We start from the raw sequence: 19,337 nt of genomic DNA, 5'->3' as shown, positions 1-19,337 counted from the left end.
AGCCAAAGAAATCCTTCAAGTAACTTGTATTCCATATAATTGTGTCATGTGTTAATCTCAAAGCCAATGACACAAAACTCCTGTTAAGGATTTATAAAGCGGCTTATTTGATAAATCTAAAACTAAGACTTTGCACAAACAGTGTTCTTCTTTTTGGGAGTTAATTCATACATACAAGTACGTGTTTCGTCTAATCATTGTGTATATGTATATCGAGTCGTCCTTCTGTACATGCTATATTGTACATAAATTTGTCAATATTCATTCTGCAGCTGTAGTGTGAGAAAAGAGACACTCTAATACACATTATCATTGTAATTTACATAATGTATCTGATTAAGATTTCTTTCACAAATATTTGCATTTGAAAGATTGCAAGGTTTAACGCTAGTTTTATCCCTCTCTATACAACTGAGCGTCGCCATCGTCACACGTCTGCGCACTCGATGTCGAGGACAACTCATAGTTGGGGGACATTAATCATCTCGTTGGATAAAAATAAAGTATTCTAAACAGAGGTGGAAGAGGAGAACGAAATACGTAAACATTCGTTAAATCTGTTTTATATGCTTATTGTTGGTTAGATTATTATTTTTGGAAACGAGCTATAAAATGACATCGACGTTTGATTTAATGCAAGATGGATCATCTAAGACCGCATCAAGGAAATACTGGATTATAGCTATAATAATTGGTGTGTTAGCTTTTATAATAGGAATATTAATAGGTAAATACGCGGCTTGTGATACGTCGTCTGATGCGGTCATTCCAGAGAAAGATGGTGTATTTCTTCCCGGAGTTCCGGATGCTATCATCAAAGAAGCTGATCTGTCATTCAGAGATTTGTTATTAACCAGTATCGATAGTAAGAACATCGAAACATATCTAAGGTCAGTCTATATTTTACTCTTTCCTTAACCTCATGGGGGGTTGGATGGCCGAATATTTACCACGTGCGTGTCGTATCATACGGCCTGTCATTGAGTCAACTGGCGTGGTTTCAAATCCCCGGTTGTACGTGACAAGGAGTAGGGTCGCCTGTCCAATCTCGTGTGTTTTCTCCGGGTCCTCCGGTTTCCTCCCACTGCTAAAGACCCCTACGCGCAAGCGAATTATTGTTAGTCCCGAAATGACCTAGTTTGTGTCGAGTGGACGTTAAACCCCATTTCTCTCTCTCTCCATTGGCCAAGAAAGTCCATGTGGATTTTCCGACGTGGTTTCCCCTTGTCAGTAGTGCAGGACGGAGGGCCTGGCAAGGACAGCTGTCTAGTCGTTCGGATGGGATCAAAAACCGAGGGCTTGTGTGTACATTGGCGTGCACGTAAAAGATCACTTGGCAGTTGGAATTTGATAGAAGAGTGTGTCGTAGTTCCGCTGCCCGGGCAAAATATCCGTCATAGCATGGTGTGTGGCGTATGCCCGTCTTCATTATCCCAGTCGGGGCAGAACAGTAGGACGTTAAACGGTTGAACCCCATTTCATTTCATTTCATTTTCATTTTAAACCTCAATCATCCCGTCAACATGTACCCGTGAATAAGTAATTTGTTATTCGATGCGTTTTTTTGTGTTGAGCTATAAGATGTCCTTGGTTGATAGACATCCATACACAATTCATAGTTATCTAGTAGACAGTTACCATGACAGCGATGAATGTTACTTTTCAAATTAAAAGGGTATTGACATTAAAACGGTTATACGAATGATGTGCGAATAATACTTATTTTAGTTTGTTTAAATGTAGTTTGTCATTCGGATGACTGGTACAGATGTTTTCGGTTGAAGACTAAAATATTAATTAACAGAAAGTGTTTTGATGCCGACTTTGAAACCATGCCATAGCAGACCCTGGCATCCAATGGGGATTGAATCCACTATTACAACATTCTGATACATACTGCCTATATAATACAACAAAATCTGTTAGCTATGTAATCCTATAGATTATACGACCTTGTCACCTGTCCATGACCCAACGACAGCCTACATACTTTTCTAGTATATAAGCATAAAAGGTCGAGTTTGAAATAAAAGATCTGCACCGTCGCCATCAAGTACATTTACGGCCTTATGGTTTTAACTCTTATAACTTTATGAGAAATGAAAAATCTGTTATAAAAACGCGCTGTATGTAAAGTTTACAACATAAATTGATATCAGAATATGTGTATTGGGCTATAAACTAACGATAATACACAGACTGAGTGGGGAAATGGCAACAGAAATAAAGTGCACCGATTCTCTGGAGAAAGCAAGACCATTGTCAACAAATACATAATTTGGACCAGAAACTGGGCCCCAAGGCCTACTCATGTTGGGGATCACGGTGGTTAAGTGGGTAAGACGCTGGCTCACTAGCCTGGAGGTCGGGTGTTCGATCCCTACATTGGCCGAGAAAGTTCATCCATATTTTCCGGCGTGCTTCCCCAGCTGTCTAGTCGTTCGGATGGGACGAAAAAACGAGGTCCCGTGTACACGTTGGCGTGCACGTGAGATCCCTTGTCACTTGGAATTCGAATCTCCCTCATAGCACACTGTATGGCGTATGTCCGTCTTCATTAGCCCAGTTCGGAGCAGAACAGTAGGACGTTAAACCCCATTTCATTTCATTTCTACTCATGTTGTTTTTGTTGGTGTTCTTGGGGGCGAAGCCCTTCGAAATAAAACACAAGGTTCCGCCAATTCATGTTTGTTTGATCGATGGCTTGTTGCTTGGACATTATGTATTGAAATAAAAAGTTGATGTGTTAATAATGTAAAGTAGGCCTACCACCAACCCTCTTAAAGGGCTTTTATATTAAAAGTCCAAAAATACAAATTGGCAAAGTATCCTCGCGGATATCCAATATACTATTTCTATATCTTTAATTGCAGGACTCTAACAGAGAAACCTCATATAGCTGGTTCACCAGAAGATGAAGACACAGTTAATTATATAAAAAAGTTCTGGGAGAATGTTGGTTTTGATGATGTACAGACAGCAACTTACGATATATTGTTATCTTATCCAGATAAAAACAATCCTAACATGATAGAATTACTTAATGAAAATAATGAAATTGTTTATCAAACACCTATAGAAGAAGATATTCTTACTCCAGGCAAAAATAATACAGAGGGTATTCCCCCTTTTAACGCCTACTCTCCTAAAGGAATTGTTACAGTGAGTCTTCCTTTTAACGCCCACTCTCCGGTTATTTATTTTATTTTTGTGTAAATAATATTTTTATTTCAGAGGTCGCATTCCCACTTTAACGCCTACTCTAGTTTGAAAGCAAACATGCCATTTACAATTATTTATGTCAGCTATGTATAACTACAGGGATAAAACGATATGCTTTATGTATATTTATAGAATCATTTAGGTTTACTTATAGGTTCAGTTCAGATTTCATTGAGTCAACTGGCGGGGTTTCGATTCCCCGTTTGTACGTGACAAGGAGTAGGGTCGCCTGTCCAATTTCGTGGGTTTTCTCCGTGTCCTCCGGTTTCCTCCCACTGCTAAAGACCCCAACGCGCAAGCGAATTATTGAAATAAAAAAAAATTAAACCATATGTTGGTCCCGAAATGACCTAGTTTGTGTCGAGTTGACGTTAAACCCCATCTCTCTCTCTCTCTCTCTCTCTCTCTCTCTCTCTCTCTCTCTCTCTCTCTCTCAGTTCAGATTATGTCAATTAAGCAACCTTCACACATAACGAAGATCTCGCGACTCGATCGTCAAAAATCGACCACGCGTCCATCACTCTCTTGTCACGTCCTCATCACGCGCTTTTTGAAGGGTGCTTTACAAAACATGTGAGAGCGTGAAACAGTCTCACTGGTCGTAGGGACGCGGTACGCATAGCGAGAGAGTGACCCTGGGCGGTCACTCAGCTCTCTTTACGCTGCCACTACGCAGTTCCCGCTTTCTTTCTTTTTCACAACGACTTCGCTATCAGGCTCTCGACATTCCTACCATGACCCCACCAGGCTCTTAATACGCTGACAAAGATCTTGCCACGTACATGCCGCTCTCATCTATTGGTGGTAGCGAGGTCGTGGTGTTTGTGTATAGAATTATATTGTTGGTGTATGTTAATTATATGTATATTTACAGGGTCAGTTAGTTTATGTTAATTATATGTATATTTACAGGGTCAGTTAGTTTATGTTAATTATGGTAGAGTAGAAGATTATATACATCTAGATTCTGTTGGTGTTAATGTATCAGGCTGTGTAGCCATAGCAAGATACGGTAAAATCTTTAGAGGAAGCAAGGTACCTTTTTTTTGCATTAAAAATTGCAATAGTTTGTGTGATCAAATCACAGACCCTTTCGTTTAATAAAGCACTTATTTGATTCTGGAGCCACGATGGCTAGGTGGTTAAGGCGCTGGCTCACTAGCCTGGAGGTCGGGTGTTCGATACTTGCATTGGCCGAGAAAGTTCATCGGGATTATCCGACGTGGTTTCCCCTTGTCAGTGGTACAGAACAAGGTCAGCTGTCTAGTTCTTCAGATGAGACGAAAAACCGAGGTCCCGTGTATATATTGGAATGCACGTAAAAGATCCCCAGGCAGTTGGAATTCGATATAAGAATAGGCGATAGTGCCGCTGCCCGGGCAAAATTTCCCTCATAGCACACTGTATGGCGTATGCCCATCTTCATTAGCCCAGTATAGGAGTAGAACAGTAGGACGTTAAACCCCATTTCATTTCATTTATTTGATTCTGTCCAACTATCACTCTCTAGATCATAGATATATTTCAATTTAATCAGGGGTAGTCTAGTTTTTCTAGTCGTTCAAATGGTAAACCCGTGAGCACATTGAGTGCACGGAAGAGAACAAAATTCCATAACCTATCATTGACCATAGAAGAAAATAAACACATGTCCGAAGTATGGTATTGACAAGTCTTACCATCTTCTAACTTTCTAGGTCGACATAGCCCAGAAGCATGGTGTTATAGGATTAATCCTATATTCTGACCCGGCAGATTATGCTGTACCAGGTGAAGGAGTTTATCCTGATGCATGGTGGTTACCTGGTTCAGGTGCCCAGAGAGGAACCATTTTTACTGGTGATGGTGACCCATTGACACCAGGATATCCAGCTATAAGTAAGTATGCGCATATACAGAACTTTGTAGAAATAACTATTTCAGACAAACGCATTTTCAAAAGGATTCTTATGAAAAAAGTTTTTCAAGACATGAGATCAAATAATTTATATATAGATGGCGTAACATCTATCAATATCGCTGGAAAAGCTGCATATCCGCTTTTGTTCTCGATTGGACACAAATTATTTGTCAGAGTTCAGTCCGACGGATGGGACGCAAACCCGAGGTCACGTGTACACATTGGTGTGCACGTAAAAAGTAAGCCGTAGTGCAACTGTCTGGGCAAAATTTCCCTCATGGCACACTGTATGACGTATGCCCGTCTTCATTAGGCCAGCTCGGAGCAAAACAGTAGGACGTTAAACTCCATTTCATTTCATTTCATTTTATTTCCGACGGATATTTTTTATTTCGAAGTTGTAAATAATCCATTTCAGTCAATATTATTACTTTATATAATTGTTTTATTCACGTGCCGCACACTTTATCTAATTCTACTGCGCCATCACGTAGTGATCTCTAAAACTATTAGGGCCACTTCCGCCTTCATTTCTATCGGGTTTGGAGCTCAAAGTACGGCAATAAACTCGCTCTAACTTGACTGAATGAAAAATCTAACATACCTTTCGACTTTGTGGACGGAATAACAATCTATAATTCTACTGATCTTTTTTTTGAAAATCTTATCGGATTCCTGAGAACAGATGTAGGCCTATTTTCTTCATGATCACCATCAAAACATTGAAGAATCCATTATGTCGTAAATTTTATGTTAATTAGATTGCCATTACTTAGATTTTCCTTTTTCTCACTGTTTTATTGTCGATTTGGGATGATACGAATATTTAGTATATATTAAAGACGTCTCTATTCATTTGACCTCATTTGACGTTTAAACCTATATAATGTACATGAATTTTAGGTACTATTTTTTTTGCGGATGAATACAGCTGTTCTGTAATGCTTAATATTGATCTGTAACATTAAGAGTTAAGTGGATTTATCTCCCTTTCATGATTAATAATAATGTTCTCATGAGCCGTTTTTTTTTCGGCATGAAGCCTTAGTGCATAAGGTACTTATATGTGTATCTCCCCTGTTGGGAGCTATGGATACTATTATATTTTCTTACTTGACTGTCATTTGGGTTTTCTCTCTTTGTTTGCTCTCTTCCAATGTCCCCTGTGGACCTTTGATTGGAAATAAAGCTATTATTATTATTATTTATTATTATTGTATTCTGTTGTAGACTGTGAAAATTTTGGATCCATGTGTCGACGCTTTAAATCACATGGATCCATTAAACCTTCTAACTGTTTAATTCCATTTTTTTCATTGAAGATTCTTATATTACAAATCTTTCCTTACACTAGAAACGTAATCACTGGGTTTAACAGATCTATAGTGATAGACTGCTACCCTGAATGTTTATCTTTGGTGCATACATTGGATCCTGAGATGAAGCAGATAAAGTTGCACCGCATATGATTAAATTTTTTTCTTGCTATAATTTATAATTTTTTTGTTTGAATTATTATAGGTACAGCATACCGATATGAAGAAGACAAAGTTGAACCACCACTTCCTAAAATACCAGCACATCCTATTGGTTATACAGTGGCTGAACAATTACTCGTGTAAGTTTTATTTACTCTTATATCCGCAACCTTCAGATTGGTCATAGACACCCTTCCTAACACCAACCTCCACCTCAATTACCAGACAGGTAACAAGTATAATCATATTGACACAATATGACTAGCATCAGTGATGCCATTGACATAAAGTAAAGATCCATTTCAATAATTAGCTTAGGATCTTTAGCAGTGAGAGGAAACTGGAGGATTGGAGAGCCCTTAGCAGTGGGGGGAAATTGTGAGACCAGTTGAAAATTCATGAGACCCTTCGCCCCGTCACTTACAAGACTAAGACTCGGATGGAAGCCACAACACTTTACTCAATGACAGTCTCAAAGTCACGAGCGATGAAATATGGACATTTGAAATTATAGAAGTATCTGTAGCAACATCGACAGAATCATCAGCATCACCGACAGAATCATCAGCATCACCAAGAGAAACATCAGCTGGGTAGATTTTGTACTCAAACAACGTAACAGTTATCTCCCCTGGTCGCCATTGCTCTTGGGTTATCCTCTACAGATTTGTCCCGCTTTTTAAAGTCCAAAGTATTGTTCCAATCAATTATGCTTATCTCTTCAGGGATACCCAAACTTCATTGTACTTCTGATGTCACTATTTTCAGGAATTTAGGTGGGGCTGCTGTGACAGATAAATGGAAAGGGGACATAAATATTACTTATAGATATGGGCCAGGATTTCTCAATGACAATTGGTTAGTAGATAATATTAACCACTGAATTAAGCTAAAGAGCTATATTTGTACAGACGTATTCTAATCTATTTCAGGGATACTCTATTTCTGAGTTACGGTCACACACAAGATTTCTGATAATAAAGGGACAGTGTAATTAGATATATATTTTAAAGGACAATATATGAGACTGTGAGAGGATATCTTAAATTCAAAACAGAAATTGACTGTCACTAGAAAGGAGAAAACGAAAAAATACAGAAAAAGTCCGTGCATTACCATGTATATATTAAACATTTATTATGCAAGAGCTAAATCTGCCTATTGCAGGTCTTTATTTAGGCCTGAAATGTTATATAAACTATTTATTAGACATTTATTAACAAAACAAGACCATAATCGACTCTCGATGGCATGATAGTCGAGATTTTAACTAGATTAAAACGGTTCGCCATTTAAAAATTTAATTTAAAAATGGGAAAGCGAGGCTATTCCCGATTATACCAGTGCCTTGGTTACCACTGTGCATACATCTTGTCAAAACTACAAGCAATGATAAGTTGACTGAGAATGAAGTAATTTGAATGCAATTTTCAATTTCTATTGACATTCGATTACTTTTTTGAATTGCCAGATATCCTCTCACAGTCTCACATAACAACTTTTGGTCTTCGACGGAATTATTAGCCAGTCAGTTATATAGAAGGATAACTCATGTTTTCCTTTTGCGTTCGCCACTCCCTTTTGTTGAAACCTTCATTACACATTTATCGTAGCAATGATCTCTGTGTTAAAATTTTATTTGGAACGTGTTTAACGAGTTCTACCACATAATTAATATGTGATAATGACTGACACCAATATTGTTTTTAAGTTTTCGCAAATAAGCGTACGGCATCGATCAACAGTATGTATTTTGTTTATATTTATATACCAGTTCTCAATCTAGTAAGACTATTAACATCACACTGTGCAATATTTGGTTTGTTCTCTTGAATAACCATATAATCATGTATTGCTTATCTTAATATAGTATTTGTTTATTTCATAGGAAAGTAAGAATGAATATATCCACGCAACGTGCCCGTCGTAATTCTTCTAATGTAATTGGTATTATAAAAGGCGCTGTCGAACCAGGTAAATATGTATACATAAATGTACAGCTTTAGAAATGAACAGTAAGTTAAAGGATGCATAGCTCTATTCTTTGACACCTTAAATTATACGAAAAAAGTCTAAACTCACATCGGTTGTACGTGACAAGGAGTAGGGTCGCCTGTCCAACCTCGTGGGTTTTCTCTAGGTCCTCCGGTTTCCTCCCACTGCTAAAAACTCCTACGCGCAAACGAATTATTGAAATAAAATTAAAAACCATATGTTAGTCCCAAAATGACCTAGTTTGTGTCGAGTTGATGTTAAACCCCATTACACACTCTCTCTCTCTCACTAAACTCACATAATATGAGGTTTTTCAAAAGTGATTTAGCATTCAATTTTTAAAATGTGTCTTCTAATTTCTAATCAGTTCTAATCAGTTAGTACTTGAAGAATCCGAATGGTGAATTGTGAATCAGCAATAATTAATTACTCGTGGAATATGTTTTCTTTGCTTATTACAAATGACGCTCGAAACTATAGAATACACGACGTCGTGTACTGATTTTAAAATATTCCTTGTGTTTTGAATATTAGATATTAGGATCCCATATTTTTCACGATATAACAACATCAATATTTATTGATATGGACCAATAGTGAATTCTAATTCGTTTTGTTTTACTTCGAATATTATGGATAATATTGAGTAAGAAGTTTAGTTCCTTTAAAGGCTCTAGTCCCAAAAGACTATCTTAAGCATCCGGTTGTCAGGAATCTTGCTGCTCGACCAGCAATCTACATGTACCTTGATTAACCTGTCTACTAAGTAGACATAAATATTATTTAAAGCTACAGCTCGGAACGTTTATAAAATTCAAATGCGTCTTTGTTATTATAGATATGTTATGTCTGGTGTTTGTTATTACAGATAGATATGTTATATTTGACCATTTTTTATCATATATAGACATGTTATATTTGGTATTTGTTATTACAGATAGATATGTTATATCTGGTGTTTGTTATTATAGATAGATATGTCATATTTGGTAATCATCGTGATGCCTGGGTGTATGGGGCTATAGACCCTTCCAGTGGTACAGCTGTTATGATGGAAACTGCCAGAGCAATGGCTGCTTTGGTTAAATCAGGTACAACAAATTAATAGACCGTACCTCCTACATTTCCAGCTTAAATTTCTTACATAAATTTTAACCTTGTGACTATAATTGAAAATTTGTCTTCACAATATTGTATGTTGGCAAGATTTCCTTTGGCGCTAAATGTTCTTACTACACGAAATCTTCAGTGCATATGTACGTCAAACTTTAAGTCTTAGGTTTTAAATAATTATTTTGCGTAACACTAACCTTTTATCAACCAGAACTATGTCTAATGTTCTCTAGGTAAATGGCGACCACGTCGAACTATTTTATTCTGTAGTTGGGGTGCGGAAGAATATGGACTTATAGGATCCACTGAATGGGTTGAGGTAAACCATTAAAATATATTGACAGATAAAAAGAAGAATCCAATACATGTATTAGTTTTTTTTACTGTTTCTACTTTGCCATTTTTCAGATAATGCAGGCGCGGATCCAAGGGGGCGCGCACCCGGCGCACGAACCCCCTATTTTTTGCGGTGGCGAACAATTTGCGGGAAAGGAGAACAAAAATACCTAAAAATGGTAGTGATCCCCGTCGTAATTTACTCCGAAACGAGCCGGTGGGTGACTTGGTTGATTGCCCGTCAGTCCGTCCAACGAGGGCCGGGCTTCGCACTCCCAAGTGGGGGCAGCACGCCCCCCCCCCCTTTCTGAAAATCCTGGATCCGCCCCTGTAACTTGTTTGCGCAATTCAATTTCTTCATTTATATCGATTTTTTTCTTCAGGAATATATCAAGAATTTAAAAGAAAGGACAATAGCTTATATAAATGTAGATATATCAGTTGAAGGTAAGAAATCTACTATTTTGAATGTTTTATTTGTTTTATTCAGCTCTTGAATCGGCCCTTGAATCACTACTGTTAAAAGAAGATTCTTGATCTGTACCGATTTTAATCATTTGAATAGATAAAGTGACTAGATTCAATTGATAAAATTTCATTAAATAAGGCGTTAAATAGAGAATTGGAAATCAGAATTTCTATGAAATAAACTTTACATTTCAGGAACACATTCTCTTCGGACACGATCTGTTCCTTTATTATACAGAGCTGTCTATGACGCCGCTAAACTGGTAAGAATACAATATCCACTTGCTGTTCTACACCGACTGGGCTAATGAAGACGAGAGAAAAATCATTCTTGGCTTATCGCAGCCGTCGTGTAAAAACTGAATTAGCGACAGCGAAACTTAAAATCCCAAATAAAAATTCACAATTATTCAAACAAAAATTTATTATTACTTTTAAAAGCGCTTTTAGCATACGTATATGTGAATATGACGCACAAGAAATGGAAATTATAATTAGTATTATATTAAATATAAACTGAAGAGAAAATACTAAAACAAAACGATAAATAAAACGCAGAATTTATCTTCCAGGTTGAGAACCCTAATGCTACAGAGATAGCCGCAGGAAGAAAAACAGTTTACGACACATGGTTATTAAACAGACCCTGGAAAATAAATGGTGAAATGTATGGATCACCCGAGTAAGGCCAAACTTATTTACTGATTTATATGTACAAGATAACTCGACCCTACTAGTTTTTTTATTTATGCGTACAGACAGATCGGTCATGGTCAGTCTCTCGAGACATGAGTTACTGAAGTATGTGTGCAGACAGCTCGACCCTTGTCACTCTCCCGACACACGAGTTACTAATTTATGCGTACAGACAGTTCGACCCTTGCCAATCTTTCGATACATGAGTTACTGATATATGTGTACAGACAACTCGACCCTTGTCAATCCATCAACACACGAGTCACTGATTTATGTGTACAAACAGTACGACCCTTGCCACAATGTCGACACAAAGAGTACAAATTCCACACTAACCCCTGTAATAACTTACATTTAGTCTTTAGGGTTTGTTTCTAAGCATTCAATGTCATAATTTTAGCCCCCGCGGTTATTCCGGTATAATATAGATTCGTTAAACATAATCGTGGCTCCTGACAAAGTTAAATTTATCCTGATGTTTTTACGATAAATAAGAACATTGTTTTAAGGAACACCCAAAGCCACTCACAGCATCATTATTAATAAGTTGCAAGAACTGATAAATACAATTTTGTTACCTTTTAAGGCTGAAGGCAATGGGTTCTGGTAGTGATTATGCACCAATGATACAGAGAGCTGGGATATCAACTGTAGATTTCACGTATACTTATAATGAAGTAAGTTGCAGGTATTAAATGTTCTACATAGTACAAGCTCAAGTTTATTTTTTATCTAGTGATGCTCGTACAACGGGTGTACGAGTATGCTTAATTGCCTGGAACATAGGTTACATCTTCTCGTTAGGGACTTTAGGTAACTCTGTTTATGGTTATTGGTCCCGATATTACCTTAAAGCCGATAATTACCACATTTAGTAATGACACGTGATATCCTTACTCTTTCTAGACCACGTGATATTTCACGATCCATATATTAACAACTGGTCAAGTACCAAAGGATCAGCACTAATGAGTCGTCAATATAGACACATAGTCCAAATACAAACAGATGAGAAACTAAGACATAGTCCAAATACAAACATATCAGCTCTAACACATAGTCCAAAATACAAACAGATCAACACTAACATATAGTCCAAAATACAAACAGATCAGCACTAACATATAGTCCAAATACAAACAGATCAGTCCTAAGACGTAGTCGTGATACAAGCCTTATGGGATCAGCAATGACCGGAAGTTAAAATACAAACTTGTCATCAAATAGTCATGGGATCAACACTAATGTTTAGTCTACAAGATAACTAGATGGGATCGGCATTGTAATAAAATCAACAGTAATTTAATGTAATGAGACAAAATGCCTAGTTCCATAGTTTTTTGTGGTTGTTGTTCTAGCATGGATATAATGTGTCTGGCTACCCACTCTACCATTCTCAATATGAGACATTTTATGCGGTTAAGAACCTGGTTGATCCAGACTTTAAGGTAGGCTGTTTATTTTCAACTATTTACTCTAAAGAAGGTTTGTTTTATCCAGAAGAGTACACGAGCTTGCTAATATCCGATGATTAACAGAGAAATACCACTGCCTGATCTTAAATTTAGTCTTCCCCTGTCAGGAACGAAATTAGCCGCTTCATTTGTCAAATACACCTTAAAGGAGCTGTCACAGACTCTACAGGATATCCAATGAGAAAAGTGGGATTAAGTATGCAACTTAAATGCCAGAGCCAAGAATGTGAAGAAATTGTCCAATTATCTTATGTAAAAATATCAAATCAAAATCTTTGGCCTGTTGAAAATGCCCGCTAGATTTGATTATTGGGTCATATAATCCATTAAAGAAATCTCAATGTTGGATTGAATGAGTGACGTATAACAATATGGCTATCAGTTATCTAAGTAGATAACGTGAACCTATGGCCAACCCCACTTGGAAACCGATTTAATAAAGACAAGACTATAAGATAATTGCCTTTCACACAGAATCAACCATATCTGGAGCGGTTCATTTGGATATATCCATCTTTTATTTTAGTATCATCAAGCAGTTTCTCGGGTTAGTGCTGAAATGGCAAGAAATTTAGCCGACTCATTAATACTTCCACTAAACGTGTCAGATTATGCCTGGAATATGGAAAACCTCAGAGTATCTCTAGATTCAGAATATGGGGCTTATTTAAAGGGGAACATCAGTAATTATGGTGAGTATAATTAATGGAATGGAATTGAGTTTATACTTCACAATATTTCAGCCGTTTTCAGACTAGCATTTGATAGAAATTATTTCTATGGTTACGCGTACAAATCAAGGTGAGAAAATTCTGCTCGGGCAGCAGTATTTCGCCTACTATTCCTCAATTTCCAACAGTTATGGGTTCCTTGTCATCCCTGCAGTTGTAGCCCCTGACAAACGAAGACCTGAACGCTCGACTACTAATTAATTATAGCTTAGGTGCAAACCACCACTTTATTACATTCCCTAGCCCCCATTCTAGCACATTACAAAGAGACAAAACAGACGATAGCATTGGCTATTTCATCATTTTGATAATAATTTTGTGATTTATTTAAAGATGATTTACAGATGGTCATTAAGGAATTGGGTGCAGAGGCGTCCAAATTTCAAGAAAGAGTGAAAACAATCAACAAAAATGAGTAAGTTTCAGCGCTTTTTAACACTGTAAATTATTCTTCGTTCGGTAATAGAGAGAGAGAAATGAGGTTTAACGTCCACTCGACACAAACTAATTAAATATGTAGAAAATAATAGAGAGAGAGAAATGGAGTTTATTGTCCACTCGACACAAACTAGGTCATTTCGGGACAAACATATGGTATTAATTTTATTTCAATAATTTGCTTGCGCGTAGGGGTCTTTAGCACTGGGAGGAAACTGGAGGACCCGGAGAAAACCCACGAGGTCGCACAGTCGTTCGGTAATATGTTTACGATCCCCGCTTTTATCTGTCTTTTTATAATTATTGTATTTGTCTGTGCGCTTATCCTTTGAATTAGTTTGTTTATCTCTACTTCCGTCGTATAATTCCTTTTATTTTTTTCTATTTCTGTCCTATACTATTCAAAAAAAGTAGGGGATATTTGATTTTTAAGTGTTATTAAAGTCACCTAATGAAACTGACGAAGAAACAAATGACAAAATGAAATGAAGTTCACATTCATCGATTTATTCCAAATGATCGTTAGACGAAGTAAGGCACAGACTGACCATTATAAGGGTAAAATGATACCCGGGGTCAAACAGCAAAGTTACCACAGCATCACAACCAAGTCAGTAACGGGTAAATCCTCCTCTGTTTGCCAAACAAGCATTGATCCGACGTGGCATACTCCTAATGAGACGTCTAAGGTCATTTTGGTCCAGATTGTCCCATTCCTGTTGCAACGCAGCAGCAAGTTCTTGGACATTGGCAGGACGTTGTTGACGTTGACGTAACCTCTGTCCAAGCATGTCCCAGACATGCTCGATGAGGGAGAGGTCGGGACTCAGTGCTGGCCAAGGTAATGTGGTGATGTTATGTTGTTGGAGGTAACCTGTAACGATCCTGGCCCTGTGACATCTTGCGTTGTCATCCTGGAAGATGAAACGGCGGCCATGACGTCGTGCGAACGGCACAACATGGACTGCCAAGATGTTGTCCCGGTAGTACTGGCCTGTAACACGCCCTGCAACAACATGTAAAGCTGTTCTTCCAGCAACAGTGATGCCTCCCCACACCATAACAGAACCACCCCCAAATCGATCATGTCTGATGACGTTAACGTCTTGGAAGCGCTCGTTTCGACGACGCCACACCCTCCTACGTCTGTCAAAAAAATCAACAGTGAACCTTGACTCATCTGAAAACATCACATTGCTCCAGCGTCGATTATCCCAGTGTTGACGATCCCTACACCAACGACGTCTTGCCTGAATGTGATCATCTCTCAAACAAGGGATCACGCGAGGACGTCGGGCGCGAAGGTGACCCCTATGCAGTCGATTCCGAATCGTCTGGCCACTCACTCTCACACCAGTGTCTGTTTGAAGACGAGCGCTGATCTGATTTGCTGTGATGACACGATTTCTCAAGGCCAAGGTACGGATAAATCGATCCTGGGCTTGAGTTGTCGCCCTTGGTCGACCTGAGCGTGGTCTGTCCTGTACAGATTGTGTATCACGGTATCTGGACCATAGCCTGCTTATGACAGACTGAGAAACATTCATCGTCCGCGCCACAACCGCCTGTGTTGTGCCGATCTGTAGCATGCCAAGGGCACGTAACCTTTCATTTTGGGTAAGCCGACGCATATCAAAATTTGTTTTCTGGTCACTAAAACAATTAAACTGATGTTTCCACCCTGGAATTCAATGCCACAATGACTGTAACATTCAAAGTCAGAGTCGTGCAAATCTTGGGTTGGACCCCCATGATGATCCCAAGCATCACCTGCATTCCATGCGGTAGCTATTGGTGCGTTTGGGCGTCACATGTAACTGGAAATGTTTCTTCTGTTAGGTTCTATAGTGACTTTTTTCGTAGTCATTTGCATATTTTAGTATTATGCCCCCAAAATCAAATATCCCCTACTTTTTTTGAATAGTATATATATAATTCCTTTTATTTATATACATTAATGTCGTATAATTTCGTTTATTTATATCCACTAATGACCCATAATTTTTTTTATTTATATCCACTAATGTCCTATAATTCCTTTTATTTATATCCACTACTGCCCTTTAATTTCTTTATTAATATCCAAGGCCGATACACATATCCTTTAATTTCTGTATTCATTGTCTGTTTTATTTACTTCAATACAGTCCATTATTAACCAGAATGGTGAATGATCAGCTAATGTTATTTGAGAGAACTTTCTTAGATCCAGCTGGATTACCTGGGAGGCATCTGACAAAGTAAGCCGAATTAACTTTTCTGATATTTCTTGCAGATGCATAACACAAACGCTGAACTGTGGACATTACTTAGATACAAAGTGTAAACTGGCCAATGGTTTACAATATGGACGTGAAAGGCAAACTAAGTGGTCCCGTTAATAGCAAATTTCTATCGCTAACCGGATTGTTAGTATGTGGATTGTTTGTTTAACCATCCCTTTATATTACAATAAGCGGCCATTATCTATATTTAAAATACAGATGTGACGTCATCCTTTGATGTTGGAGTACCATTATTTCAAATAATCGTACGGGCAATGTGCCAAGCGTAACTTCGTAAAATATTGAACTCGAGTGACGTATTTCATTGCAAAGCACGTGCAAGTGTCTGTGTTTTAAGTTGTTTAATGATCTCGAGCTTAAGACATTGCGTAATATATTGTAAAAACATCCGGGCCTCACGGCCCTCATGTTGTTACAATATATTACTTAATGTCTCGCTCTCGACCATTAAACAATACGTATTGTCAAATATGGCACTCAACCTCGTTCCCGGGTCATTACTACTTCTGGGAAGTCGATGCGCTGAGCGAGCGATATGTGTCCCTGGATTCCGTGAAAAACACCCATAGGGCGCACACAAGACAAAATATAAGGGTATCACTAACTGGCAGCGTGTCTGCCCGAGTGATGTATAAGGCCGCCCCTTATATGTTATTCTAACCCCTAACGGTTGTGAGAGCATCGAGAGACGTAAACGTCCAGAAGTATCTGTGATTAAACGGAGGAAAAAGAAGTTGACAGGGGATAACCTAAGAATTTACTTAGGCGTCGATATCTATGGTAAATGGACAGCGACTAACGACAAATACAAGGTGAAAATGGATCCCCCCTCAATCAACTCACTTAACAAACAAGGATGATAAAATAAGATTTTAGTGGCATGGCGTAGTTTTCTTGCAATTAAAATGTTTTAGAGGATTTGAAGCAAACTTTTTGCTTAGTAAATTAGTTAGTCTGCACGCGGGATGACATTTTTAAAGTTTATGGTGGGCCGAGAGCTTGATACATTTACGTGAGCATAAGTTTTTCGTAACTGACCTAGATTAAGAATTGTTTTATAAGAAAACGTAAATAGTAAAATTGGTAATATTTACGGATGATGGTTTATATAAGGGAATAAACGACAAGCATATAATTATAGTCCAGAGTTATGTATTTATTGTATTTATCTTCTGGTTTACAGGCATATGATAATGGCGCAAAGTAGTACTGATTCCTATTCCGGAAGTAGTTTTCCTGGACTAGTTGATTTGCTGTTCGAAATCGATAAAGCAACCGACCCTAATGCAAGATGGGACCAAATCAGACAACATTTCTCTGTTATTTTATTCACTATCCAATCAGCGGCGTCAACTCTTCGTGACGTAACGTTATTCCATTCCATTACAAAATAAAATACATGGCGTTATACCTTAAAATGCCTGCGTTTTATCATCCAGCCGTTGCTATTATATTTGTTAATATAATCCATATGTCAATTGTATTTACCCGTTTTTATAGGTCAGATGTATGCATATTAGAATTGTACTATATGAATATTAAATAAATTGGAAAAGTGTTGTTTTGTTCAATTTTCATTTAAACCTTCCAGAAACATTTATAAATTCGTGAACTTCTATGAAAAGATGTGTAAGCTTTTTCATTTTATTTGATAATTCGGGACTAACATAGGGTTCAATTTTATTTCAATAATTCGCTTGCGCGTAGGGGTCTTTAGGAGTGGGAGGAAACCGGGAGCCCTGAGAAAACCCACGAGGGTAGACAGTCGACCCTACTCCTTGTCACGTACAAGCGGGGTATCGGAACCACGCCACTTGACCCGATGACAGACCTCATGATGCAGCACGCACGCGTTAACTATTCGGCCACCCAACCCCCAGGTTGATACGGTGATCTATATGTAGTTACATGAATTCTACTGGTATGGGGGGATCACGGTGGTTAAGTGGGTAAGACGCTGGCTCGCTAGCCTGGAGGTCGGGTGTTCGATCCCTGCATTGGCCGAGAAAATTCATCCAGATTTTCGGGCGTGGTTCCCCCTAGTCAGTGATGTAGGGCGGAGGGCCTGACAAGGACAGCTGTCTAGTCGTTCGGATGGGATGAAAAACCGAGGTCCCGTGTATACATTGAAATGCACGTAAAAGATCCCTTAACAGTTGGAATTCGATATAAGAGTTGGCCGTAGTGCCGCTGTCCGTGCAAAATTTCCCTCATAGCACACTGTATGGCGTATGTCCGTCTTCATTAGCCCAGTTCGGAGCAGAACAGTAGGACATGAAACCCCATTTCATTTTCATTTCATTGCTACTGGTATATGATACTTCAGATTTGTGTATCTCAACATTTTTAACTTCACACACGCTTTGGCCCAAGACATGACCAGATTTTACGCCGTCTGTGGTGGTGAGCGTTCAACCCAACGAAAATCTGGAAAAACGTAGGAGCCAGAGAGAGACATGTATTATTAGAACTGCTGCTTCGAGTTCATTACATTGGCGTGCACGTAAAAGATCCCTTGGCAGTTGGAATTCGATATAAGAGTAGGCCGTAGTGCCGCTGTCCGGGCAAAATTTCCCTCATTGCACACTGTATGGCGTATGCCCGTCTTCATTAGCCCAGGTTAGGAGCAGAACAGTAGGACGTTAAACTCCATTTCATTTCATTTCATTTCATTTCGAGTTCATTAACACTATATAATATTTGTTATAAAGTAAGCGGAGTTTCGTCATCTGCTGGTAAAACTAGTGATCAGGCGACGGACGGTATCTGGTCAGATCTATTTATCTCGAAAATCGGTTCCTGACTGAATACTGTCAGACAGCATTTTCGGCAGTCTATTTTTCAATATTTCCGGGGGAGGTCCCCCATATCCGCCGTAAGGACTCCCTACTTTGACGCTCGTGAGTGGGCTTCGTCGAGGTTCGACAATCCTTTCGTTTGACACTTTAACTCAACGATCAGTGCCGGAAATGCAGCTGTTTTTCAAAATTTTCAGAGGGAGCCCCCCCCCCTACCCCTAGTTGAAGCTCATGCCCCCTTAACCTTGGACTTTGCCCCAGATTTGCCCCTCTAACCACCGGCGGCTGGCGTCGCCACTGCCATAGATGCTCTGCCGACAAATCGTGAAGGGAGGTGAGGAAGCTAGTAAACTTCTAGCTAAGAGAGCGCTGGCACATGACGTATGATGTTACTGGGAGTGA

The 19,337-nt window shown here is 38.6% G+C and overlaps 1 protein-coding gene across 1 annotated transcript; it reads left to right on the top strand.

Annotated features, from left to right (window-relative positions):
• Positions 1-213: 213 nt before the first annotated feature.
• Positions 214-17,697, top strand: LOC126820484 (putative N-acetylated-alpha-linked acidic dipeptidase). Its single transcript, XM_050548483.2, has 18 exons — positions 214-890; positions 2,874-3,162; positions 4,135-4,257; positions 4,920-5,100; positions 6,644-6,740; positions 7,369-7,458; positions 8,489-8,574; positions 9,567-9,686; positions 9,942-10,027; positions 10,428-10,491; positions 10,708-10,775; positions 11,085-11,194; positions 11,795-11,885; positions 12,567-12,656; positions 13,210-13,375; positions 13,748-13,829; positions 16,000-16,092; positions 17,321-17,697. Exons 1-18 carry the CDS (start codon positions 613-615, stop codon positions 17,529-17,531), a joined length of 2,325 nt encoding a protein of 774 aa, XP_050404440.1. The 5' UTR covers positions 214-612; the 3' UTR covers positions 17,532-17,697.
• Positions 17,698-19,337: the final 1,640 nt, after the last annotated feature.

Source organism: Patella vulgata, chromosome 5, assembly GCF_932274485.2.
Source record: "Patella vulgata chromosome 5, xgPatVulg1.2, whole genome shotgun sequence".
NCBI classification, from domain to species: domain Eukaryota; kingdom Metazoa; phylum Mollusca; class Gastropoda; family Patellidae; genus Patella; species Patella vulgata.
The sequence above is the reverse complement of the archived record's forward strand: the minus strand, read 5'-3'. Positions and strand labels throughout refer to the sequence as shown.